The sequence below is a fragment of the Bubalus kerabau genome, chromosome 5, assembly GCF_029407905.1.
Source record: "Bubalus kerabau isolate K-KA32 ecotype Philippines breed swamp buffalo chromosome 5, PCC_UOA_SB_1v2, whole genome shotgun sequence".
NCBI classification, from domain to species: Eukaryota; Metazoa; Chordata; class Mammalia; order Artiodactyla; family Bovidae; genus Bubalus; species Bubalus kerabau.
In genome coordinates, this window is record NC_073628.1 from 119,550,995 (window position 1) to 119,578,389 (window position 27,395).

The 27,395-nt window shown below is 50.1% G+C and overlaps 1 protein-coding gene and 1 long non-coding RNA gene across 6 annotated transcripts in view; one reads left to right on the top strand and one right to left on the bottom strand.

Annotated features, from left to right (window-relative positions):
- The window catches only part of NCF2 (neutrophil cytosolic factor 2), a 32,608-nt gene extending 6,540 nt beyond the window's left edge, over positions 1-26,068 (bottom strand). Inside the window, exons 1-13 of one of the 2 annotated variants that reach the window (XM_055582901.1) lie at positions 25,770-26,068; positions 23,149-23,231; positions 15,138-15,246; positions 9,519-9,653; positions 8,625-8,732; positions 8,283-8,342; positions 6,584-6,627; positions 4,603-4,744; positions 4,313-4,381; positions 3,048-3,123; positions 1,051-1,076; positions 468-622; positions 245-356 (exon numbers count right to left, since the gene is read on the bottom strand). In XM_055582901.1, the coding sequence (XP_055438876.1) occupies positions 245-356; positions 468-622; positions 1,051-1,076; positions 3,048-3,123; positions 4,313-4,381; positions 4,603-4,744; positions 6,584-6,627; positions 8,283-8,342; positions 8,625-8,732; positions 9,519-9,653; positions 15,138-15,246; positions 23,149-23,231; positions 25,770-25,943 (1,293 nt within the window). In that variant the 5' untranslated portion in view covers positions 25,944-26,068. The remainder of the gene's footprint in view (positions 1-244; positions 357-467; positions 623-1,050; positions 1,077-3,047; positions 3,124-4,312; positions 4,382-4,602; positions 4,745-6,583; positions 6,628-8,282; positions 8,343-8,624; positions 8,733-9,518; positions 9,654-15,137; positions 15,247-23,148; positions 23,232-25,769) is intronic. The other variant, XM_055582903.1, reaches the window with a different exon arrangement.
- On the top strand, positions 556-7,785 carry LOC129653337 (uncharacterized). 4 transcript variants are annotated; one of them, XR_008715068.1, is made up of 4 exons: positions 2,779-2,888; positions 3,989-4,195; positions 4,899-5,145; positions 7,507-7,785. It is a non-coding gene; the product is annotated as an uncharacterized LOC129653337 (long non-coding RNA). The 4 variants fall into 4 exon arrangements; XR_008715071.1 differs by lacking the exons at positions 2,779-2,888; positions 3,989-4,195; positions 7,507-7,785 and adding exons at positions 556-693; positions 5,701-6,176; XR_008715069.1 differs by lacking the exons at positions 2,779-2,888; positions 3,989-4,195; positions 7,507-7,785 and adding exons at positions 2,909-3,145; positions 5,701-6,176.
- Positions 26,069-27,395: the final 1,327 nt, after the last annotated feature.

Here is a 27,395-nt window from a genome sequence, read left to right on the forward strand (position 1 = left end):
AGGTGTGGCCGCAGATGGAAAGGACCTGAAGCTTTCTGTGGGCTCCTGGGCCTGCTCCGCTCTTGTGGGAAAACCTCTCTCGGCTGCACCCCAGGTGAGGATGCCAGAGCTGTGGCTTGTTACCTGCCATGTTCCCAACACTACACCTAGGGCTAGGCGCCCAGCAGGCGCTGAGTGAATGCTCAAGTGTTGTGGAGGAGGTGGCCTGTTAGAAATCCAGCCTTACAGGCCCTTGGGCACTCACCACGGTGTTCTCACACCACAGCGTCAGGCAGTAGTTTTTCACTTGGGCCCAGGCATCCTTCATGCTGAATTCTGAAAGGGGCACCAGCTCATTGCTGTCCTGAGGACGGTAGCTGGGTAGAGGTAATGAGGAAGAAGCAAGTCAGAGAACAGCAGGGCGGGCCCATCCTCTGGCCCACAGCAGGCTCCCGGCTGTACCCTCCGTCTCCCTGTGTGCAGCTCACCTCAGCTTAGTGTGTTCCGGCAGGAGATCCAGCTTCTTAGCCACCATGTCCCGGACCTGGCTGTAGGGGAGCCTGAACTGAGTCTCCATGACCACCGTGTACTTGTAATGCACCTTGAGTGTGTAGGACTTGGGGACACTGAGCTTGATTTCCTGCTGGGAGAGCCAGCAGAGGGAATCTGTGAGTGCCTGAGGCTTCCTCCGAGCAACATACTGGATCCCAGGGAGTAAGTACCCCATGGTGGGGAAAAGCCCAGAAGTGCCTGGTTTCACACTAACGTGAGAGGGCCTTCAGAGTCCTGTCCTCCAGCTCAACTCATGCTTGGATAAAAATTCCTATGGGTGATACCTGGCCCACCAGCCATGGGCCAGCAGGCAGTGTGTGCATGGAAGAGGGGGAGATTGTCAAATGCAGTGGGGGAGGGAGGTCCCTGGTCCCTGTATGTATGGTAACAACTCTTCTACCCCTTCCCTTGGAGCTCTTTCTACAATCCAAGGAGACCGCCTGTGGAAATGGTTAGGTGGGCAACCTAAGCTCTTTCTTTCTCTACCACTTGAAATAGTACAAGGAAAAAAAAGATTACCTTGGGCTCTTCTTTTCCTTTCTGACCTAAATGGAGTAGGTGAGAATAAAACAAAGGAAGATGATGAATGAACACTCTCAGCTAGCCCCTGCCATACACAAGACGAAACCGCTTAGAACCAGGCGCCCAACTTCATACGCTTTATCCTGTGGGTGATTATTAACCTTAATAAACTGTGGGGGAAATTATTGGGTAGATGTGAAGGGCAAAGCCATGAACACAAAATGAACCTGGTCTCTGCTTCCAGGGAGCATATAGGAAATTCGCAAAGGACCATCACATCCTCACCAGCCCATGTGGTTAGGAAGGGATCCCAAAGGCCAGTTCATGGTGGTGCTGCTGGCGTAGTGGTATCATGCGAGATTCCCAAAGGTCAGTTAGAGCAGTGGGCTCCATCGAAACAAACTCAGGGAGTGTGAGATGAGCCAGGGGCCACAAGGAGAAATAACTGCTTATTTTTAATTTGTCCTTTATCTTTTGTAGGTTTTCTAATGTATAAAATATATTAATATAGCAGTACATGTATAATTTATGGGGTTTCCCCAGTGGTTCAGATGGTAAAGAATCTGCCTGCAATGTAGGAGACCTAGGTTCAATCCTATGGTTGGGATTGGTTCCCAACCCAAGAAGGGAATGGCTACCCACTCCAGTATTCTTGCCTGGAGAATCCCATGAACAGAGGAACCTGGTGGGCTACAGTCTATAGGATTGCAGAGTCAAACATGACTGAGTGACTAAACACATATAATTTATATAAGAAAAGTATGTATAAAGATATTCACCATGGAAACAGCAGTGCATGCTCAAAAAAGACCACTGCTCTCAAACCCAGCTGATCATTAGAATCACTTGGGATTTTTTTTTTTTCCGTAGAAAAGCAGGTTTCTAAGCCTGATTCCAGTCCTAAAAAATCAGAATCAAAGGCCTTTGATTCTCCATTTTTAAAATCTTCCTAGGTTAATATGTGATCTTTGATGGGCCCCTAGACAGAAAATATAAATTCAAGAAAGCTGTCAAGGACATTGGGGGATAATAGAAATTTGAATATGAATTATGTAATCTATATTACATAATAATGTATATTAGCACTATCCTAGTATAACAGTTATATTGTGCTTGTGCAGAAACGCGTCCTTGTTCTTAGGATTCAGATGCTGAAGTGCACCGTGAAGTGTCGTGAGTCTGTAACTTAGTTTCAAGTGGTTCAGCAACTAGAAAAAAAATTATATTAACAAGAGCAGCAGCCCAAGGACATGGTGCAAAATGTTAACAATGACTGAATTTAAGTGAAAGATATTCTTGTGTTCATGTTGTACCATACTTTCAACCTTTCTGTAGGTTTGATATTTTCAAAGTAAAAATAGGGGTGGGGAGCATCCCAAGTGATTCTGATGATCAGGTGGGCATGACAGTCATTGATCTAGGATCTGGACAAACCACCTATTCAATGCATCTCTACCAAGCACTTACTCAGGATCTGCTTAACCCGCATTAGTGACCAAAAGTCCATGACTTCCTAGGGCAGCCGTCTCCACATATCAGGAGAGTCTCCCTTTCATGTCTGCCCCTTGGTCCTTTGTCCATCCTCCAGGGCTCTGCAGAGTTTCTTTTCTAGATAGAGCTCCTCAGTCATTTGAAAAGAACCACTCCACCCCGCTCTAAGGTCAACAGGTGCAATTACTTGAAACTTTTCTCCTGGGATAAGGTCCCACGACTTAATGACTGATTGAGTTGGGATGCTCACAGCCCGCCAGAAAGCAGCTGCCTTTACCCAAACTCCACGCATGTTCTGGAGCAGGCAGGGAGGAAGGATTTCTATTTTCCTGTGTTTGGGATGGGTGAGTGACACAGGAGATGGGGTGCTCTGGGGCCCCATGATCATAAGCTGGGAGAACAAGAAACAAGATTCTGTCAGGCTGGGAGAGCAACCCTCCATGGGAAGGCAGCCTGGAGCACTCCTGCACCCAATCCCGGGATGGTCCTCCAGAGACACTAACCTGGTGACAACTGGGGTCTTCCAGGAGCACTGGAACTCGGGGGAGCTGGGATATCAGACTCCAGGGAGGTTTCTTCCTGGAGGGGACAGGAAGAGAGGGTGAGAACCTTCATGCAGACACAGTTCTTAGGCAGGGGTAGGAGTGAGGGAGACCCTGCAGACCACCATGGAAGGGAGCCAGATGCAAACAACTTCCTAAAAGTTGGAGTGGTGATGACATTTAGTGGAGACCAAGGGCTGAGAATGATTGAAGGCAGGAGGAGAAGGGGACAATAGAGGATGAGATGGTTGGATGGCATCACCGACTCAGTGCATACGAGTTTGAGTAAACTCCGGGAGTTCATGATGGACAGGGAAGCCTGGCGTACCACAGTTCATAGGGTTGCAAAGAGTCAGACATGACTGAGCGACTGAACTGAACTGAAGGAGAGTGTTGCTTCAATGGGAAGCAGAGTGGGCCTGGTGAAAACAATCACAGTAGAAATAATAATGAGAAAATAAGAATTCTAACCCTCCAGCTACAAAGCCCTTGCTGCCTAATCACCCCAATTGCCACACTGGAAACCCACTGGGGGCAGGGTAGGACCCTTGTCTAAGCTCACTCTCTCACTCTACACCTTGCCCCTTCAAAAGAAACATGCCACTTCTCATCTACATGGCATTTAGAACTTTTCCAGTCATCTGGACATCGTGACTCTGACCAGGGAGGGCCAGCACCACAGAGGACAACTGGTTGCACAGTCTAGAGAGAGACAGGATCCATTGCCGTCAGGCATCTGCACAGATCCAACAAAGACCACTCCCCAGGCCTGGCAGAAGGGCAGGTCATCGAGATGGGGTGGGTGGGTGGGGGTGGCAGCGGCATCAGAAGCAGTGGCTAGCAAGGTCTGCTCTGATTCAGTGCTCTAAAGCAGATTTCCTTTGGTGAATGGATTTCACCAGCCAGCACGCTGACTCTTCTTCCTGGAGAAGACGACATCTGGGAAGACCTAAGTCATCACGTGCTGTAGCTGTGGTCAAGTCACCCCTGGCCAGGAGGAATCACAGAGCTGGGGGCCCAATAGGACCTGCTGATGCCTCCACTCAGCACATCTGGGTTTTTTCCTTTCATCCCTAGATTCAGCTCTGCGCAGCTGGTACCAACTCAAGGTGGGCTCAGGACTAATGAGTCCTCAGGGCCTCTTCCTCTCTGCTCCCCTCCATGGTCTGTCGGTGGCAGGGTTCAGGGGTGGGAAGGGAACGGGTCAGCCCTTGGCACTACGTTACCTGGGGCTGCTGCTGAGGATGGATCCGCAGCTCAACTGGTTCAAGGTAGTTGCAGGGAACAAGCCCCTTCTGCAGTGCAGCATCGTGGAGCCAGAACATGGGAAACAAAGATGCAGTCATCAGTAGCCACAGTGCAGGACACCCAGAGACGTGGGGGGGGGGGGTGGGGAAAGCTGAAAGAGGGGCAGCTGGCCTGCATATAAGGCAGCAGATGCTGCTCCTCAAAAAGCTTGCCATGTGCTGCCAGGATCCTGTGCCATTAACCCACCCACCCCCCATCCTCTGAATACCTGCCCGTTGAACATGACCGTAGCCCAGTTATCATTGCCCTTCTTCAAGACAAAGACGATGTTCCCTGGCATGACCTGCAGCTCCTCTGGTGTCTCAGGCACAAACCCAAACAACACTCGGTGGGCTTCGCCTTCCAGGGCCCTGCGGGATGGGGGTCGGGAGAAGAGGAGGGATAGACACAAGATACGAGATCCCATCCACCATCTAGCCTGGACCACATCTGCTCCCTTGATGCTGTGGGTCAGCAACTATGGACCCGGAGCTGGGAGCCTCACTCCCATCTCTAATTGCCCAGGTGACCGTGAGCAGGGAGTTGCCCGTCTGATGGCCGAGAGGACTCTGCATGTGAACGTGCTCCGTAACCACACATGCAGTGGGACAAGAGCTAAAAAAAAAAAACCCAACATAACACAACACTTGATGACGCCTTGCAACCCCTGCCCTCCCTTCCCTTCTGAGGAGGAAGGATCCCAGCTGTGCTTGGCCAGCGGCCGAGTCTGGGCGGGGCCCGATCAGATGCCAGGGTGCAAGGGAGCAAGCAGGTGAGAACCCGCTGGGTGAGGAGGTGAGTGGGGGAGGAGGGCAGAAATCCCCTAGAACAGCAGTCCCCAGCCTTTTTGGTACCAGGGGTGGGTTTCACGGAACACAGTTTATCCATGGACCAGGGCAGGGGAGTGGTTTAGAGATGATTGTGTTTCTTGTGGACTGTGTTTCTATTTTGTGGCAGTTTCAGGATATTCCGCCTTGACTTTAGGGGAAGGGGCACAGTTCCTATGAGAACCTAACGCTGCTGCTCGTCTGACAGGAGGCAGAGCTCAGGTGGTAATTTGAGTGATGGGGAGCAGCTGTAAATACAGATGAAGCTTCACTCACTCCCTGCCACTCACCTCCCACAGTGTGGTCCAGTTCCTCAGCAGGCCACAGACTGGAACCAGTCCATGGCCCAGGGGTTGGGGATGCCTGCCCTAGAGCCAGCTGGGGCCGTCCACGGGGGAGGGACAGAGAGTAGGGGAGATGGGCCGGGAGGCAGTGGGGGGATGTGAGGCTGCCTTGCTCAGCCTTACGTAATGTCATTTCCCCTTTGCCGTTTCCTCAAGGCCTGCTCTGCTCTGCTCTGGGGCGTCCCATTTGAGCCACTTCAGAAGGTGTGACTGCGGCCAGCTGGCCTCTCCAGGCTGGTTCCCTTTCCCTCCTACTCTGCTACCTTCCCTTCGGCCCCTCGTTTTGTCTCCAGACCCTGCATTCATCTCTGTGGGGGAGACGGCCTCCCCCAGCACAGGGGAGCTTCGGGATGAGTTCATAGGCCCCTGCCTTTTTCTAGTTGCTTTGGCACTCTCTTCACTCCTTGTTAGAACCTTCCCTAGTGGGGAGGGGGAGGCTGGGCTTGCTTCTTCACTTAGAGATAACTCTGAAGAAAGCTGTAGGTTTTGTCATCGTTGGCTTCTCCTCTTACAGAAGAAGGACTTCTTTTTCTTGAGTCCTTCCTCTTCCTTCTTCAGAAAACATGTGCCAACAGGGAGTGAAAAACGCGCCCACATAGGAAATGACGTGCCGTTTCGGCCTCCCACTCTGCTCTCCCCGCTCCAGGGAGCCTGGCCTCTGAGGGGGATCCTCCTGAGAGGAGGGCACCCTCCACTCCTCCACCCTGAGGTCTGTGTGCAGCCCTCAGAGGGTGGTGTTCCACAGACACTGCGGTCCTTCGGCGACAACCCCTTGCTCTCTCTCGGTGCACGCTGGCGTGGGGACACGGGGCCACCCCGCGGCTGTAGCCAGGTCACCACCGTCAGCCTCACTGCAGTCAGAGCTCCATTCCCACCATCATTCCGCCCTAGCCTTGAAGGCAGGAGGAGCCTGATGTGCTAGGCTAAATTCCTCACAGTTTGGACCCTGACCCTAGCTTCACCTTCTTCACCCCTTTGTTGCCCTCGGTTCAGGCTTGGGAGTTTGGATATCCTGCATTTTGGTCTAAATCTAACTTACCTGAAGATCTCTGGGGTTTTCGGCCTGGGTGGAGGCTCAGCTGCCTATCGGACATGCAGGAGAAATAAAGGAGGCCAGGACGACAAGGGAAGGAGGGGAGACAGAACAGACGGTTAATGGTAATTTAAGCCTCCTTCCAGACCAGAACATTGAAGACTGCATTTCTGGCTCAATTAGAACACTCGCGAGGGAGAAGGCAATCGTGTACCCTGACTAAACACTGGAAAAGAACACCTCCCACCAGCTCCCTGGGCCCAGATTTCACCAGTACAACAATTCCTCTTGAGCCAGACCTGGTTTCTGGAGTTTTAGCTGTCACAGAGCAACATGGCATCATGAGGGTGCTTCTGCCCTTGAACTCTGTCCCCCTCCTAGGAAGTTTCTCAAAGCACTGCTCTATAATTAGCATCTGCTCTACCACACGACATCTGTGGGTAGTTAAAAAACAACTCAAGGGACTTCCCTGGCATTCCAGTGGCTAAGACTCTGTGCTTCTAACGCGGGGGGCAAGGGTTTGATCCCTGGTCAGGGAACTAGATCCCACATGCCATGTGGCCAAAAAAAAAAGTCCTCTATGCCTGCGGTGATGGTTACATAACTCTGTAAATATACCCAAGATCATTCAGTTGAGCAAGTGAAGTAAGTGAATTGTATGGTGTGTAAATTATAACTCAATAAAAAATTTTTAAAATAAATAAAAATCAACTCAAGGTCCACAGGTCAGGTAAGAATCTCCTTTTCAAGTGTGTTCCCTGTTCTACCCTGAGTACTATGGAGACCAGTTATCTGGGCTTTTTCCCCTCTGGGAGTTCCCTGGGTGCCCCAAAGCCCAAGGGAGTCCTGCAAGGCTTTCTTCAACTCTCTGATGAAGAGAGAGGTGAAAGAATCTTGCCTCTCTTGCTCTCCTCCTCTGTTCCTCTTAGCCTCCGATGCCCCAGCCTTGGTCGCCTTCTGGGCCAGCAGTCAACTCTCTGACCCTGGGAGGCGGTCAGCACAGCCCTCAGAGTGACCAGGCATGTGCACACTGGACCGTGGGACCAGCACACTCAGAAACCCCTCCCTGTGCTCGCGTGGACTAGAGCCCCTGCCCATACTGGTTCTGTTGCCACAGAGCTGGAACTGTCCTCAGCCGGCACGACCCGCTTCCCTTCACAAAGAAGTACCACCTTCACATTCCAGACCCGCTGGCATCTAGTCTATCTGGAACCGGTCTCGGAGCCCAGCCTGGGGGGAAAGATGGTTCACCCTGGGGACCCCTGCCCATGTTCCTGAGGGGATTGCTGCATGTGGCCGATGGGTGCAGCCAGAAGAGCTCCCCCTGTGTCCTGTGTCTGAGAAGGGACAACGAGCAAAAGCCTTCCATGGCTGTGTTTCAGTTTTCTGAGAGAATGGTCAAGGCTTCGGGAGAGACGAGGCACACTGAGCTCTCTTGGAACTTCAGAGAAGCAAAGGCTGGCATTTGAAGGGGAAATGGAGGGCTGGCTCCCGAGGACTTGAGATGACACCCAAAGATATGATCTTGTTCCCCTTCCAGCTGTGGGATCCCTGACCAAGTATGGCCAGGCATACACCCTCCATAGACCGAGAGCTCAGCTAAAAGAGCCCGGAAAATGAGGCCGCTCAGCACAGGCACTCTGCCCAAGCTGGCTCTTTCCCAGAGAGCCCTGGAGACCCGTGGAGAAGGGCAGGACCACCTCACCTGCGGCTGCAGTGGGGCAAACCCTGAGAAGCTGTCCTGGTCTACCACAGAGGCCACCACCTGAAATTGAGAGAGGGGGGTGTGAGGGCTGCGCTGGCTCTGTGTGCCCGTCCTTCCTCGTTCTCCCCAAGATCCCTTCCTCACACCCTGGATCTGTCCTCACAGGGACTTGGTTCCGGAGGTGGACGGTGGCTAAGGATGGGCTTGTCAACCCTTAGGTTAGAAGCTGCCTCCCCAGGACAGAACCAGAGGCAGGCGCCCCTTCCTCCAGGGTCCCCTCGCCCTCAGTCCACAGGGCTCATGCAAGAGGGGACTCAGGGGACACCGAGTGGCCTCACTCACCGTGGCCTTGCCTAGGTAATCCTTCTTGACCAGCTGAGCCACTTGCCTCTCGTTGGGCCGAAAGAGCCTGCCCACAGGGATCACCACCGGCTCATACAGCTTCTGTTTCTAAAACACAGAGAACAGAGTCTTTTCCTACCTGTAAAATGGGGGTGACGACCCTCGTCCCTCACTGAACAGATGCGCGGATCCATTGAGAGAACCTCACAAGAGCGCTTTTTCTCCACATGCAGGGCTGGACTTCTTAGTGTGTCGGGGAGGGCCATTTGGTTTCACTGTCACCTTATACCGAGATGTCTGTGGGTGCTGTTTGCCCAGCACCCTCTTTTCCTAGAGGGGCTCCCCCTCCCACTCTGTGAGGCTCACGGAGGGCTGTCAATCCTGACATGGGTGGCCCAGGACCCGAGCGAGGCCCATGACCGTGCTCTCTTGGGGCTGCTGTTCGCAGCCATGGACAGATATGTACAGACTGACTTATGCCCCCTTGTTCCTGGTGTTTAAAAATATGATTTAGAACAAGCTTCATCCCTACATGTGCTCAAACTCAACTTCCCACTGTTTGTTCCTATAATCAATGCATTTTTTCTCGAGCGCTATCGTGTGTCTGGCCCAGAGCCAGGCTGCGAGAACCCAGGGGGTAAGCAAGCGGGCCCAGCCTCTGCCCTTGGGTGCTGCCCCTGGTCCCCCACCAAAGCCCCCCTGGAGGGGCATGAGGAGGGCTCCGCTGTCTCTTCCTCTAGGCCTCAGCTTCTTAGACTTCCACATTCAAGATCCCACAGGGAAACAGACCCCAAGATCAGCATTACCCGGAGCTCAGAGGAGGTAAAAGCGCCACATTTTTGCTTCCCAGTCGACATGTGCACAGCAGACCCGCTGCTTCACCAGCGCACTCACCCAAACGCTTTCCATGGCTCTGTCGATTTTGGAGTGTCTCGGCTCAGACTTCATGCTCACAGCCAGCGCTAAATGTTCTTCAGCCTTTTTCCATTCCTCCCTCTTGGCGTACATGAAAGCAATGTTATATAACACCTAGAAAAGCATAGGCCACAACATAAAGCTTGAGGCTGCTCCGAATCTAGGGACCAGGCTGGGAAGAGCTCGCACTTTTTGCTCCTGGAACGTTGCCTGGTGGCCTTTCTCCCTTCCCCAGCTCTCCTGGAGGTATCTACAATACAGTACAATCAATATGGCTCCTGACTTATATCTAACACAAGGATGGTGTGAAGAAAACATCACGTAATGCAAAACTCCAACATCGTGCGCATTCCTTCAACAACCAAGGAGGTCAGGAGTGGGCTAGAGCTGTTGTGTGATTTTGGTATGGACAGCAGTGACGTGTTCAAGGCCCCTTGAAGGGCTGGGGGTAAAATACATGCTGTGGCCTCCCAGATCAGCTCCTGCCACTGGTCCTGTGCTCAAAGACTGGACGATGTGGGATGGAGAGACAGAGGGTTCTAGATGTATCGTCCTGCATCCACAGAACCCATTCTAGAACCTAGGAGTAACAAGATGTAATGTAGTCATATGGGCAGGAGGAAGCTCTATGGGCAAGAGTTCGCTGGAGCTGGAAAGAGACCCAATACAGACCCAGGGCAACGCTTCACCTGGAGTAGAAGGAAATCAAGATGGCAACTAACAGGCAGGGTTTACTTTACCTTTTTTAAGATTTTTTTTTTCACGTGGACTGTTCTTAAAACCTCTATTGAATTTGTTACAACATTGCTTCAGTTTTAGGTTTTTGGGTTTTTTTGGCCCCGAGACATGTGAACTCTTAGCTCCCCGACCAGGGCTCAAACCCACGCCCCCTGCATTGGAAGGCAAAGTCTCAACCACTGGACCACCAGGGAAATCCCTAACTTACTTCTATTTAATGACAGTGTAGCCAGTTCTTAGGGCTCCTCACATCATGTATGGAGGATGACTAAGTGACCAGGAGCTGCTGCAGGCTTCTCACAGGTCAGAGTGACAGGAGTCACAGCCTGATGCCCTGGGGTGGGGTGTGGGCGGTTCTCCAGGGCTTCAGAGAGGAGATACAGCTGGTCACCTGGGGCCTGGTTGGAGAAGGGGATTGTTGGCCTTCTAAGCAGTAATGCATGGAGGCAGTGCAGTTGAGGGATCCCAGGGCTATTTTCTACTATGTGGCCTCATCATTATAAAATGATGATAATAATGTTTCCTGCCTCCAGATTTTTGTAAGAAATGAAGAATTCATGTAAAGCACTGTGTTTAATTGGCACATGGTGGGTGCTGTAGAGCTCTTCATTACTATCATCACTGTTATCTGCGGAACTATCTTGGGACCTTCTGGGAGGCTGAGCACAGAGGTCCTGCCTGCCTTCTCGGGGAGGGTGACAATGCCCATGTGATTTGGGGGAAGACCACAGGGCTGAGTTTGCTGACTGATACCATCTGGAGATTCTTTGTAGTCACAAAGCTAAACCTGTGAAGAACTCGGGGAAATCAGCACTGGAAATCAGTGCTGTCTGTCGTCTTTATCATGATCATTGATATGATTTACTGACCATCACTATGGGCCAAGCACTTTATCTGCATTATCTCTAAGCCACACAACCAGCATACAAGGTAGGGGCCTCACTTCTGTGCTTCCAGAATCCTTCCCTAGCACTTTTCTCCTCCTAACCCAATCACCTCACATTACGGGTGACCATGGGTGTTTGGCTGCTGACACCCTGTGGCCCCTTGGACCTCTAATGCCTGACCCTAGCTGGCATTATGTGATGCTCAGTCGTGTCCAGATCTTTGTGGCCGCGTGGACTATAGCCCGCCAGGTGCCTCTGCCCATGGGATTCTCCAGACAAGAATACTGGAGTGGGCTGCTGTTTCCTCCTCCAGGGGATCTTCCCAACCCGGGGATCGAACCTGCATTTCCTCCATTGACAGGTGGATTGTTTACCACAGAGCCACCTGGGAAGCCCCAGCAAACATTATAAACATATGCAAAAATGAATGAAAGTGTTAGCGAATGTGTATAGGGTAAGTACTCAGCCTTTCTTTACAGATGAGGAGGAGCCCGGGGCTCAGAAATGACACTGAATTCACCAAGGTGTATAAGACTAGGAAGTGTTAGGCTGGGATCTGATCCCTCTCTCTCTGATCCCAAAGTCCTTGCTTTAGTGCAACCAGCTTCTAAGACAGCATCAGTGATTCTCACCTCTTGGTACTCACCCACCTGTGTAGTCCCTTCCACACAAGATCTGAATGTGTAGCGATCTGAATGGGAGCTGAATGTGTAGCGAATAGAATATTATGCAAATGAGAGGTTTCCATAATGTGACATTTGAGGTTAGGTTAGAAAAGACATCAACACTCTGTATCAGTTCCTCTTGGATCATTATTTCCTCTGGGGAAAGCCAGCTACCATATTATGACAGGACTCAGGCAGCCTTAGGGAGAGGTTCAAGTGGCAAAAAACTGAGGCCTCCTGCCAAGAAGTAACCCTAACTTGCCAGGTACCTAAGTCACCTTGGAAGTAGATCCTTTGGCCCTGGTCAGGCTTTCAGATGATGGCACCCCTACCAACATCTCTACTGCAACCTCCTGAGGGCCTCTGAGCCAGGACCACCCAGCCAAACTTGGGTTCCTGATGCCCGAAACCATGAGAGAATTGTTTTAAGTGAAAGTCACTCAGTCGCATCTGACTCTTTGCGACCCTGGAACTCTCCAGGGCAGAATACTGGAGTGGATAGCCATCCCCTTCTCCAGAGGATATTTCCAACCCAGGGACAGAACCCAGGTCTCCTGCATTGCAGGTAGATTTTTACCAGCTGAGCCACCAGGGAAGCCCAGATTGTTTTAAGCCACTCTGTTTTAGAGCAATTTGCTATTCAGCAGTGGAAAACTGGAGAAGGAAATAGCAACCCATTCCCGTGTTCTTGCCTGGAGAATCCCTGGCAGACTACAGTCTATGGGGTCGCAGAGAGTCGGACACGACTGAGCAACTATCACACAGTGGAAAACTATTACACTTCTCAATACCAGTCTGCCACCTACTCTGTGATTGGCCCCGGGCCTCATCCAGAATAGAAGAGGACTGTTTATTTAGGCAAGTATGGATGTGAGAGTTGGACCATAAAGAAGGCTGAACACCGAAGAATTAATGCTTTCAAACTGTGGTGCTAGAAAAGTCTCTTGAGAGTCCCTTGGACAGCAAGGAGATCAAACCACTCAATCCTAAAGGAAATCAACCCTGAAGATTGAGCAGAAGAACTGATGCGGAAGCTGAAGCTTCAATACTTTGACACCTGATGCGAAGAGCTGACTCATTGGAAAAGACCCTGATGCTGGGGAAGATTAAGCGCAGAAGGTGAAGGGGGTGACAGAGGATGAGATGGTTGGATGGCATCACCAACTCAATGGACATGAATTTGAACAAACTCTGGGACCTAGTGAAGGACAGGGAAGCCTGGCAAGCTGCAGTCCATGGGGTCATAAAGAGTCAGACACGACTGAGCCACTGAACAACATGTACGGTGGCAGGGCTGGTTCTCCCATAGTTAGTTGGCTGGTGCTGAACGATGGCGACAGGGACCAAGCCCAGAAGTGGAGATCTAGACTCCCTTCCTGGGCTATTTTTGAGCCTCAGGGAGCTGTTGCTGCCTGCAAACATGCTTGACTGGCCTGATCCACCCCCATGAACACGCATGCAGGAAGAAAGGAGACCTTGAGGCCATTTAAAACTTCCCGCTTGGTTCTCAGACACCTACTCTTAAGACCTTCTCTAGCAACAGGTTTTTATGACTCCATGACTGGGAAAAGGCTGAGGCTCTTTTCTGGTATGATTTCTCAGAATTCTGGTGGGAAGGGAGGGTTGGTCTTATAATTAGTGAAGTGACTCAAGTGTCCCAGGTGGCAGATGGGACCCTGAAAAGTCCAGCCTCCCTGGCAGAGAGGACGGCACAGCCAGTATTTCCTGCCCCCTGGGTCATTTCAACTCCAGCTACAGGGGGAACATTCCTCCCATGGAGTTCTGCTTTGATGCCACTTTTCTAGGATGCTTTCTCCAGAGCTTCTTGGTCCCTCAACCCTTTAATCAGTGTAAATGATTCTCAATCAGGGGTGATCCACAATGTCTAGAGATATTTTCGATTGTCACCCTGGGAATGGGTTGCTACAGGCATCTAGTGAGTAGAAGCCAGGGATGTAGCTCAACATCCTACGAGGCACAGGCCAGTCCCCAGAACAAAGAATGAACTGGTCCAACACATCAAAAGGACCACAGTTGAGAGACTGCACACTGGAAGCTGGCCAAACGCCAGCCCACCAAAGAGCCTCATTTCCCTAGACAAGGAGAAATGAAGTTGCTATCCTGCGGCGGGGCTGGATGGAGACACGTGTCCCCAGGGGCGCAGGCAGCTGTGGACTCTATTATTAGCCCTGAGTGACCCTGGGAACACTGGGCTTCTTCTGCCTGAGAAACTCAAGCAAGGGGGCTTTTTTTCACTGATTCTGCTAAGTAAAAATATATATTTGCAGGGATATTAGTTTTAAAGTTACTGGTGTATATTAGGGGTTTAGAATGAGAGTGGGGAGGGTTGGCTGGAAAAGTACATGAACCTGTAAAGTCAAAGCTAGTCATGCATCTCCATCTTGGTGATATAGAACATGCTACCCTTCTGCGAAGACCTTTCCTACCTGTGTGCTCTGAGCTGTTCTTTGACCAGGAGGGTACAGGTTGGTGCTAAATGAGCCTCACTCTTTCTTTGGGTATTAACCAAGTACACGAGGCCACACCATTCATCACAAAGTGTGTGAACTTTGGAACCGAGCCAGGGTAAAGCAGTTTCTGCATGGAGAGTGAACCTGTGATTTTGTTTCTTTGTTTTGTTGTTGTCTTTTGATTTGCTTTGTTTTTTGCTGCAAAGGAAGCTTCACTAGGCCAGAGACCTCTGTGACTTTTGATTTGTTAGTATAATGCTGAGAAAACAGCCTGTCAACCTGAATCATGCAAATTATTATGAATATTTTCAGGCTTCCCTGGTGGCTTAGATGGTTAACACTCTGCCTGCAATGCGGGAGACCTGGGTTCAATCCCTGGCTTGGGAAGATCCCCTGGAGAAGGGAATGGCAACCTACTCCAGTGTTCTTGCCTGGAGAATCCCATGGACAGAGGAGCCTGGCGAGCTAGTCCATGGGGTTGCAAAGAGTCAGACACGACTGAGCAACTAACACATAAACACACGAACACTTTCACAGACCAACACACTCATGTCCAGCCAAGCCTCCTTCAGAGAATCCAGCAAACTCATTTCTACATGGTCCTTTGAGCCTCATGTTAACAAAATCCATGCACTCAGGTAACTGAAGACTCCATTAGGAGCCCCAAGCAAATGGTTCTGAGTTTTTTCTTAAGGGTAAATCTGAGTCCCAAGGGAGGGGATGCAAAATGCCTTCTCCGGGCTCTTAGAAGTGTCAACAGATGGCTGTGCATCTGAGCTGTCAGCTTCCCCTCAGCCGCAGCCCACCACTCCCCAGGCTGGGCCCTCCGCTCCTCACCTCACAGGCAAACAGCTTGAACTGTAGCCCCAGGATCTTGTAGTCAATCAGCTGGTTCCCTCGAAGCTGAGTCAAAGCCTCCTTAAGGTCTTTAATGGCGGAATCATATCTGCAGAAAAGAAGCCAGTTCAGGGAAAGGAGGAAAAAAAGAATGAAGTGTGTGTCTGTTTCCTTTCATCCATCTGTTTCACTGGGACAAGAAGTCTTTTCAATCCTTTTTGACCTGCTCTAGTTTTTCGCCAACGCTGACCCCAGGATTCTGTAGAACTTCGTGTGAACAGCGCCCCTGGAGTTGTGCATCCCAGCAACACTGCAGGCCTTCCAGTCTCAGGCCGCCACAGGGATCTCTGTCTTTGCTGACTGCACACAGCCCCCACATTTCTGACAACCAGCTTGTCACTTTCTGAAAGAGCCTCGATCTCCCCAGAGAGCTCCAAGCAGAGCAGCACCTGTCGGCCCCCATGTCTCCATGGAGCTGATTCATTCCCCACCAAGCAGCCAGGCCAGCCTGACGCAGCTCCCAGGGGCCCTTCCTCAAGGCCACTGATGTCACCCTCCTGCCCAGAACCTTCTCCTTCAGCTTTTTTTGAGTTCTTAGCTCTTGGTTTGTGGCTGTCCCCTCCTCCTCTTCCACATACTTTAGGAAAAAAGACAAACCATCACTTAAGCCAGAGAGCCCTTTTTTTTTTTTTTTCTTGGTAAATAGTTAAGAATAAAAATGTTTTAGATTTTTGTGTATTTAATTTTTGGCTGTGCTGGGTCTTTGTTGCTGCACACAGGCTGGTTGCAACGAGTCGGAGCTACGGTCTAGCTGCAGTGCGAAGGCTTCTCATTGCGGTCGCTTCTCTTGCTGTGTAGCAGCGGCCATAGGCATGCAGGTTTCAGTAGGTGCAGCTCTCAGGCTCTAGAGCACGGGCTCAGTAGCTGTGACACATGGGTTTAGTTGCCCCATGGCACGTGGGATCTTCTCAGACTCAGGATCGAACCAGCATCCCTTGCATGGCAAGGCAGATTCTTCACCAGTGGACCACCAAGGAAGTCCCCAGAGAGCATCTCTAGCCCTGCTCCTGGCACTGGCCTTCAGCTCCATTGGGTTGGTGTTGTGCTGACTGGCTTGAGGTGGATCAGGGTGGCTGTCATTGGATTGGTAGCAGAGAATAGGGCTGACCACACCAATAGTGCCCATCGGGGTGTGGGCAGGACCTAAGGCCAGGCCTGCTTGGCCTGCCTCTGACCAACACAGAGGCCCTGGTGGGAGGGAGCCATTGCTGGGCAGCAGGGGATAGAAGCAGCAAAAATCAAGCTACCCCCAGCCCCAGCCCAGCCCCCGGTTTGGCAGGAACTAATTTGCCTGTCTGTGTGGCTCCCACCGGGCAACTAAACCAAGAGTCCCTCAGCCACCATCTGACCCAGAGCTGCCACTTGTGGCTTCTCTTGGAGACAAGCCTGGAATGTGAACACAGGCTGGTGGGGACCCTCGAGAGGTGGTGTGGGTAACGAAGGTGCCTGAGGACAGCGGCCAAGGGACTGGGACCAGGTCCACCAGCCCTGCCGCTAACTGGGAGACCCTGGCAGACTGCCTCCCTGGCCTCACTCCACATGGATATTATAAGAAGTGCATTGTGTGCAAGGGATATATTATATTCAGGGAGCATAGCACATCAGGCGCTTGCTAGTATGTGGTCCTGGATCTAATTTCTCAAGTCAAACCCATGTGGACTGGAGTCCTGCTTCTGCCCCTTACTGCTGCTGCTGCTGCTGCTAAGTCGCTTCAGTCGTGTCCGACTCTGTGCAGCCCCATAGACGGCAGCCCACCAGTCTGGGATTCTCCAGACAAGAACACTGGAGTGGGTTGCCATTTCCTTCTCCAATGCATGAAAGTGAAAAGTGAAAGTGAAGTCACTCAGTCGTGTCCGACTCTTAGCGACCCCATGGACTGCAGCCTTCCAGGCTCCTCCGTCCATGGGATTTTCCGGGCAACAGTACCGGAGTGGGGTGCCATTGCCTTCTCCGAGATATATATATATATATATATATATATATATATATATATATTTCCAGCTCTAAAACTGGCAACTAAATTCACATACCAATCTTCTATTACATGTTTACGTGTATGCACGCTAAGTCACTTCAGTCGTGTCCTACTCTGTGCGACCCCTCAGACTATAGCCCGCCAGGCTCCTCTGTCCATGGGGATTCTCCAGGCCAGTGTACTGGAGTGGATTGCTGTGCCTTCCTCCAGGGAATCTTCCCGACCCAGGCATGGAACCTGCGTCTCTTACGTCTCCTGAATTGGCGGCGGATTCTTTACCACCAGTGCGACCTGGGAAGCCTTATCGCATGCCTACTTAATACTATATACTGTATTAACTGTTACCCGGAGATAACAGTACACAGTTGTTGGGACTTCGCTGGTAGTCCAGTGGCTAAGACTCCACACTCTCAATGCAGGGGTCTGGCGTTTGATCCCTGGTCAGGGAACTAGATCCCACTTGCCACAACTAAAGATCCCAGATGACATAATGAAGACCAAAGATCCCACGTCCTGCAATTGGGACCCGGCGCAGACAAATAAATAAATGAAACATTTTTTTTAAATACATGGCTGTAGAAGCCAGAACGCTCATGTCAGGGAAACTGGAAGCTGACCAGGAAGGCGGCCTGGCTGAGAGATCCCAGGGTGGCCGGGGAAAGCTGGACATTCTGTCATCATTTGGTTGGTAGTGACTCCCACAGCCACAGGGGCTGCAGGAGTGACGGGAGCAGACAGCCTGGCTTGGAAACAGAAGGATGTCTTCCTCTAACATATCTTTGTTAATAAGTGAAGTTGCTCAGTCCTGTCCAACTCTTTGTGACCCCATGGACTGTAGCCTGCCAGGCTCCTCGGTCCATGGGATTTTCCAGGCAAGAATACTGGAGTGGGTAGCCATTTCCTTCTCCAGGGGATCTTCCCGACTCAGGGATCAAACCCAGGTCTCCCACATTGCAGGCAGATTCTTTACTATCTGGGCCACCAAACTTTTCACAAGCATTCCGGCCATTCCTTAAGCATCTCAAGTCATTTACACACCCTTTTAGGCATTTCCTTGAAGGGGGAGAGGGGAAGCATTCCTGTGCCTTCTAAGCTGGAACATAGCCGGTGACTGGCTCTGATTCACTGAGCCAAAAAGGCGGGCGGCGGGCAGAAACGCAGGTGTCCTGTTTCCTGGGCCGATGGGATTTCTATCGTGTTCCACTGCCTGTTTGTGAGTGCACTGAGACCCGTGGGGCTCTGTCTGCAGTCACCTGCTGGTGTGTCTGCCTCCCTCAGCAGATGAGTTTCAGCTGTGAAGGAGCACTGCCTGGGTCTACCTGGGATTGAGTGAGCCCAACTCCTCCTAATTCTGCCCAGCAAGATAGCTAAAGATCCGGGCCCAGTAGGATGGAGAAAGAAAGGACTGATGTTATTCAAAAGGCTTGCTTCGTGTTTAAAACACCCCTGCTAGGTGTCTGTCTTTAAACGTCTTTGACAGCATGGCCCTGAAGGCCTCTCCTCAGCCGCCTTGTTTACCCAGAGCAGCTCCCCTGGGGCATGTGCTCTGATGCACAGCTCTGCTTCCCGCTGCCCAGGGTCTGAAAAAGCTCAGTATGAGAAATCCAAAATAGCCTTCAGTCCGCTGCGCTGGGAGGCAGGCAGCACAGCCCCTGCCTCTTTCCAGCCCTCCGGCAGGAGGTTTCCTCCATGCCATTTGGAGCCCGCAGCATCCCCTGTGAGGCCAAGGAGCTGGCATCTTCCCCTGGTTCTGCTGGGCAGGACCTGAGCACACACCTGAAGGTCACTCCACCTGGTGTCTTCTCAGCTCACCAGCGCAACTGCCGACTGGCTAATGCTTCTCCCCAGCTCTGAGCCGGAGAGGGTTTATTACCCTCGTTTCTGTAACACTCCCTGGAAAGGTTTTTTTCCTTAGTAACCACTGAAATTCCCAATTACTCCTGCACTGCCAGTGCCAGCCTGTTGACTAGAATCCTGCAGTCCCTACTCAGGTAATGGAGAGAGACTGAGCCAGCTGAAAGGGGTTGAAGCATCACACACCTCCATGCCAGGGCCTGGGGCCATGCCCTTGCCCGTTTCAGAAGTCAGGGAAAAGACTTTGCTGCGTTGCCTCTTTGAGCAGCTCCATCTAAAGGGCCTGGCCATATCTTCAGGGCCCTAAAATGTATAAGGGGCTGCCCAGATGACTCAGATGGTAAAGAAATCTGCCTGCAATGCTGGAGCCACCGGTTCAATCCCTGGGTCGGGAAGATCCCCTGGAGTAGGAAATGGCAATCCACATCCAATCCAATCCCACGTAGAGAGGAGTTTACAGTGGGCAACAGTCCATAGGGTCACAAAGGATCTGACACGACTGAGCGCGTACACATGCAAGATTTATAAGGTTGGGATCTGAAAGGTACCTTGAAATCCCATCTCCTTTTGAATGACAAGGTGAGGGTTAGAGAGATGAGACATCCCTCAGACCTGACTTGCCTGGGCAGAACAACTCTAACTTTATTCTGGTGGAAATTTATAATGACAGATGAGCAACCCAACATCTGAAAGTGGGAAAAACTGGGAGAAGAAACACCCATAACATTAGCACCTTAAAACAAACCCCGTAGTGATCTGAAGGTCATCCTAACCCATGACTGAGAAGCGATAGTTCCAGGTCCGCATAGGTGCTTATCTAAAAACTTCTCCCATAGCACCTGCCCCATTGTGCCCTGCATAATAGATCTAGTGTTTGTGACCTGCTTCCCCTTTTTAATACATAAGTTCCTTGAAAGTGTGAAGTGTTAGTTGCTAAGTCGTGTCCGATTCTTTGCAACCCCATGGACTGTAGCCTGCCAGGCTCCTCAGTCCACAAAATTCTCCAGGCCATAATACTGGAGTAGGTTGCCATGCCCTCCTTCAGGGGATCTTCCTGACCCAGGGATCGAACCCAGGTCTCCTGCATCGCAGGCAGATTCTTTACCATCTGAGCCACCAGGGAAACCCTCTAAGTTCCTAGAAGCAGAGACTATATTTCACCCCCTTGTTTATTTACTCCCATAAGCATTTATTAATACTGTACTAGATACTGAAATACAAGAGTGAATAAGGATTCTCCCCTCACGAGTAGTGGAGGAGACAAATATACAGGCAAGTATCTATCATCGGAGAGACAGCTGTGATTAAAGGAGGCACAAAAGAGAGTGGTCACCTGGGTGAGTGTGCCTGGGGCAGACATTGGAGGGTGTGAGTGGGCGGACAGCTGCTGAACCAGAGAGCAACAGGCAAGGGAAGCTCCTCTTTATCCTGGGATCCGCTGGAGGCTCTTCAGCAGACGACATTTCTTTTTTTAAAAAGGTCATTCTAAGATATCATTGGAGCAGGCAAGAGTGGTGGCTAGGGAATCAGTTTGGAAGCCATGGTGCAATAGTCCTGGTAAAAAAAAATGAGGTATAAACCAGCCTGGTGCTGGAAGGGAGGGTGAGGGTTCTTGTATAATTTTCAGGGGACACTAAACTCCCTGAAATTGCACATAAAATTAGGTATGTGCTTGCATGTGTTTTTCTGGGAAGATTGCCCTTATATTTTGCTATTTAACAACCAATTAAAAAAGGACAAAGCATCAAGAGCTGAACCTTGGACTTTTCTGGTGGTCTAATGGTTAAGTATCCACTGGCCAATGCAGGGGACACAGGTTTGATCCCAGGTCCAGGAAGATTCCACATGCTGAGGGGCAACGAAGCCCACGCGTCACAACTACTGAGCCTGTGCTCTCGAGCTCAGAAGCCACAACTACTGAAGCCCGCTTGCCCTAGAGCCTGTGCTCCACAACAAGAGAAGCCACCGCAATGAGAAGCCCACACTCCGCAATGAAGAGTAGCCCCTGCTCGCCGCAATCAGAGAAAGTCTGCATGCAGCCACAAAGACGCAGCACAGCCAAAAAGAAATTAAAATAAAATAATTAAAAAAAATTAAAACAGAGCTGAGTCTTGTGGAGGGGAGGACACCAAAGCCTATGGATTGAGCAAAAGAAAAAAAAAGGCAACGCAGGACCCAGTCTCGTGTTTCATTTATGTTATTTCCTCAATAAGTAGTTGTTGAATTAAAGATAAAATTTGATAGATTTCTCTCTTAGATTTAACGATTACCAGTCACAGACTAATTGAATCCTGAGTCTGATTCCTGGATCTTATTAAGATCTTTTTGACTCACTCAAAACACAAGGCTTTCAGGTTCTGGGATTTCTGGGCATTTCATGGAGAAATGTCTTCTGGGAGCCTCCCGTCTTTGCCATCTATCTCTTCTCATTTGAGGCTGTTAGAGCTGATTCAAGGATGGTCTGAGAGTTTGTCCTTCTAGAGATCTAGAAGAGGTTTTGTGCTCAGACCTGCTCACAGGTCCTATACATCCTGAGGCTGGTGGGGATGAGGGGAGGGGGACCGAGAAGGAGAAGAGGGTTAAGAAGGGAGACGGGGCATGATGCCATTGAAAGCAAAGGCCTGTGTATCTTTTCTCCATTCAAGGCTTTCCCTTCCCAGACAGCCTCTGTGTCTGTGATTCTTCTTTTGGGAGACTTCACTCCTGCTCTTAACTCATTCAGGTAAATGACCGCATCTACCTCCCAGAAGTCCTCTGAGCGGCTGGTAGTTGCCTATGGCTACGGCTCTGCACAGTGGCCTGGCAGGCTTGGTTTCTGACTAAACCGGAGGATCAAAGCCTTTCAGGGTTCCAGAGGATCCGATCCCAGCCTACCCCTTCCCCAGTGCCTGGACATTCTCTGTAGCCTCCCCTCTATCCCACCAATGCCCTGCCTCACCTGTTGTGCACACACACGCACATACACACACACACACCATGCCCCTGCTAACATGTTACTGTTTGGACTGTTCTTCCTTAGCCTGAGCTGAATTGTCTTCTCTGGAACTTGTGCACACTCAGGGAACTATTTCTACAAAGGGTCAGTTAGTCATCCCCTACATTTTAAACAAATGCTTAGAATATATTTTGTTATTTGTATGTTTTTAGGGCATTTGGAGGAGGGGTGTGGGACTCGAGATTAACTTTCATTTTCTATTTGTCTTTTTACTGATTATTTCCTGTTGACTATAAACAAGCCAAAAATACAGAAAAGCTGACAGAAGAAGATGGAAATCTCTATAATTTCAGCAGCTGGGGAGGACTGCTGAAAACATTTTGGTCTGTGGCCTTTCAGACTATTCTGCGAAATGGTAATGGGATTGTACGATACTATTCTGAAATCTGCTTTAAATTTAGTATCTATTGTGAACTTCTTTCTACAGTAAGACAAACACTACTCATCTGTATTAATATATTCTGGTACATACAATATTAATTGTTTATGTTCTCATTTTAGTGACTGAATTATACCTCATTGAATGCATTAAACTGAGTTTTGGAAAATACATTCTGCAGGAATGTATTTTTTTTGTTAAACCAGATCTAAGTCTATCACCCAGGAAGATTTTATTTATTTATTTATTGGCCACGCCCATGTGGTCTGTGGGATCTTAGTTCTCTGACCTGGGATTGAACCCAGGCCCTCAGCAGGGAGAGTGCGGAATCCTAATGAGTGGCCCACCAAGGAAGAAAGGTTGTGATGTGGTTTCCTGATCTTTGTCATTGTGTGAGAGCTCAATATCTCACAGCAGTAGACAATCATGGGGGCTCCCTTGATGGCTGCAGTATTTACAACATGAACCGCCCAGGAGACCCTTCAGGAAACGGTGGGATGCCATCCCCAGCCTGTGATGGTTACGCAGCCTTATGGTGAGCTGTAGCTGGGCGGCAGGCCTGCCTTCCCTCCCCAGACAGGGATTCTGCCTCATGGTGACTGATTTTGTTACTATCCAGAGAAAGCCCAGTCATGCTTCCCCACAGAGGCTGAGGAGACTCGTCTCAAACACCAAGTCTGGCAGCACCAAGACCCGCTCTGGGTTTCTCTGCACGCTTCCCCAGCTTGTGCAACACTGGACCACTTACTTTTCCATCTGGTAATAGAGCATCCCTCGTTGGAAGTAGGACACTGCCAAGTGCTTGTCTCGGTTAATACTTTTGGTGAAGGCCTGCGGAGGGAACAGTCAGGCGGTAAGTAGATGTGAGATGAGCCAGAGGGTGCGGCAAGCAGGAAGGGTCCGGAAAACCGTGGAGGTCTTGGAGATGACAAGCGGCTTAGGGGTCAGAGTACTTGGTGTTGTCACTTCCTAGCGGCATGGCATGAGACAGGTTGCCCAATCTCCTTGAACTTTAGTTTTCTCCTCTGTAAAATGCGGATATGCATATCTCCCTTTCATGATTACTATCAGGATTAATAAAAGTCATCAAGTTTGAATACAACCTAATTAAAATGTTATCTACAGGATACATTTATCTTATAAATTTATTATAAGGATATTACACAATTAAGATCATTATCGATCTGTGTGTTCCTATTGCCATTTTGTTCACTGTTTTGAAATCTCATACAATTAAAATAATAACAATAATAATGCATTTAAAATGCCAGGAGCAAGGACTCAAGCATAAAACCAAAGAAAGGCAGCGAGAATGAGATGCCAGAGCGGAAGAAAGCAAAGGGAAGCCTAGAGCAGGGGGAGGAAGGAGGGACAGGGGAGTGGGTCAGCTGGGAGACCCGAGAGGCGAGGCTGGAGTCCACAGCCCCTGCTGGCCGAGCTGCACTTGGCCCTCTGCCCGGACTGACAACCTCTCCTCCTGACAGTGTGCACTTTGTTTCCAGCAGCCCCTGGGATCTGTGGTTCTGTTTGCTCAGTCCCTGGGCAGCCCCCCACCCCCAGAGGAGGTGGGGGCCACTGTCTTCCCTCCTGTGAGACGTAGAGGGTCCTCCCGTGCTCCCATCTGCCCACTCTGCAGCCTGAGGCTGTGCAGGTATTCCACAAAGCTTCTCTCTCTCCCTCTTTGCCAGGGCAAGGATGGCTGTGGGGGTCCCCTTCAAGGTGCTGGGGAGTCAGTCATCTAGCCACACCACCTTGCAAAGACTTTCAGTGAAAGGTAAAAATAAGGACTAACATTTACACAGTGGTGTGAAGTTACACAGGACTTGAATAATCTATGCCTCGTATATAGGGAAAGAACCTAAAAAAGAATGGGTATATATATATGTATATACACATGTATAATGATTTACATCATTGTATACCTGAAACTAACACAACATTGTAAATCAACTATATTCCAACAAAAACTAACTTAAAAAAATAGTTCATGCCTCACTTATCTTCAAGATGCTTAGTCTCTCCAGAAGCTGAAAGCCCGAAGTCTATGACTTCACAAGACCAAAAAGCCCAGAGACAAGCGGAGCTGGGGTTTGATCCAAAAGTCATACCCTTTCCAGCTTACCATGACCAATACAAAAAAGTGATTGTTGGGAATGCTTAACCCCATAGTAGGGAATATGAGAGAGAGAGAGAAAAACAGTGGAGAATTATGACATTCCACACCTGTCCTAAAATCACTACAGATGGTGACTGCAGCCATGAAATTAAAAGACGCTTGCTCCTTTGAAGAAAAGCTATGACCAACCTAGACATCATATTAAAAAGCAGAGACACTACTTTGCTGACAAAGGTCTATATAGTCAAAGCTGTGGTTTTTCCAGTAGTCATGTATGGATGTGAGAGTTGGACCATAAAGAAGGCTAAGTGCTGAAGAATCCATGCTTCCGAACTGTGGTGCTAGAAAAGTCTCTTAAGAGTCCCTTGGATGGCAAGGATATCAAACCAGTCAATCCTAAAGGAAATCAACCCTGAAGATTCATTGGAAGGACTGATGCTGAAGCTGAAGTTCCAATACTTGGACCACCTGATTCGAAGAGCTGGTTCATTGGAAAAGACCTTGATGCTGGGAAAGATAGAAGGCAGGAGAAAGGGATGACAGAGATGAGATGGTTGGATGGCATCACCGACTCAATGGACATGAGTTTGAGCAAGCTCCTGGAGATGGCGAAGGATAGGGAAGCTGGGTGTGCTGTAGTCCATGGGGTCTCAAAGAGACTGAACACCACCTGTCCTCAGTAGACATCATTAATCAATCACCATCTGCATTCCTTCCACCAGCCTCAGACTCCTTTGTAGAGTGCTCCACATAATGGATCAGAATTGTCACTTGAGGGGAAACCTATTTTTAAGTGCCTTCTCTTGATCTCTTGGGCAAGAAAAGCTCACTCACAGGAAGGTCTTAGAAAGCCAAAAGAGGTTCTTGGAAATCAGACGTTAAGCAGTTTAGACAGAGATTCTGTGGCTTGCAGTCAATAAAGGAAAACAGAACTAGGAGGGGCTTTCAAAAAGGTGTTAAGGAAAGTTTCCAGAATGATTTGAATGTAATCGATGGAGAATAAAGGAGAACAAAACCCACAGTGAACAGTTTCCAGAGGGGCTGCCTGTTCGAACCACCTGGGGAGCTTTTCAAAGCGGTGGCCGCCCAGGCTGCTCCACAGGCCAATTGAATCAGAATTTCTTGGGGTGGGTTGGGCTGGGGCAGCCTTTGTTCTTCTGAAGCTCCTGAGAGGGTTCTAAAGTGCAGCCCGGGCTGAGAACCAGTTAAGACAAGGCCCCGGGGGAGGCGGGGCCAGAGACACCTCCACTCACCTTCTCCGCCTCCGGCAGTTTCCCCAGAATCATGTATATGCAGCCCACATTGAAGCAGATCCTGGAGTGGGGGTCCTGTACCCCAGTGAAGGCATCCAGGGCTCCCTTCCAGTCCTTCTTGTCAGCTGCCAGCACTCCTTCATTCCAGAGGCTGATAGCCTCGGCCAGGGACATGGTCAGGTGCAAACCGGGAGGGCTGCCTGGAGATCCGGGGAGAGGGCAAGCCTGTGTCTCCCCAGCTGGGCCGCCCCCAACCCGCCTGCACTTTGCTGGCCTGGAACTCAGACTTGGGGCTCAGGCTCCTCAAGACAACTTCTCAGTGTTGCAAAGGCGGCAGGAAGTGTCCCCACCTTTTGGCAACGGACGCACAGAGCAGTCAGTTCTGTGAGAGAAAAGGAAAGAGAAGGAGAAAGAGGGCAAGTGGGGCGGAGTGTGGGGGAGAGAGGAAGTACATCAGATACTGCCCCTGAGGCCGCAGTTCCCCAAAATGCTTCTGCTCTGTCCCCCAGCTCCTCCCCTCCGTCTCCCACCCGCCTCTGCGGGGCGGCAGCTTTTGGCCAGGGCTCTGACCCCAGGTTCAAGGCGACTTCTGGCTGCCTGTCCAGCGAGGGTGTTGGGTGACAGAAGAGTTCTATTCAGTCTAGAATGAATTCTTTGCTCACTTCCTCACACCCTCGTTGGAGTAGGAAATGGCAACCCACTCCGGTCTTCTTGCCTGAAGAATTCCATGGACAGAGGTGCCTGGCGGGCTGCAGTCTATGGGGGTGGTGAGGGGTTGGACACGCCTGAGCGACCAACACTTTCACACCCTCACAGACTGTCTTGATGTATTTGGTTTTTTATCTCGGGCTAAAATTGGCAATCAGATTCCCAAGTAGGACGGTTTTGGGTGTCCATCTGAGTCTGAGGTACTTTTGTGAACACTTAGGAAGCTCAGTAGGGACCAATCTCCTACAAAAGGCAAAACTAGGAGCCAAATATGACAGCGAATGACTTCTCTTATCCTGTGAAAAACTGAAGAGACGAGGGTTCTCACTGATGACTGATCTGTTTACTAGTCTCCTAAAACACAGATGTACATCTCCTTCCCTGCTGCCCTGAGAAAGTAGAAAAATCAGTAAGATAATTGGGAGGAGAGGGTATAACAAATTTGATTTACTAAAATCCTGGCTTCTTGTTAATCACACTCCAGAGTAAAGGTAAAATGCAATTCTGAGGGTCAAATGCTTAGATGGCAACACTCGCTCTGTCTTTACTGAAGCACCTGTCAGTTATCACCAAACTTCCCCTAAGAGCCCAAAAATAAAACTTAAAAATGTCCATTCTATAAGGCTTGTAGGATTGAAAATGAGAGAATTGGGAAGGTGTGTGTGCACTTTTGTAGGGAGCATGCCCTGTGTTTGGAAGGTCTTCCCATCTCACTTTGTCTGGCAAACTCCTACTCATCCCTGAAGGCCCAGTGAAATATCACCCCCTGCCTGAAATCCAGTTCCACACTCCAGCCAGCAGAGACTCTCCCCTCCTTTGTACCACCTCCTCCCAAACAATTGTATTTGTTGCCGTTTCTCTTTTCATTTGCCCAAGCTCTTAGACTCCTGAATAGCTGGGCCCATGCCTTTTCAATTC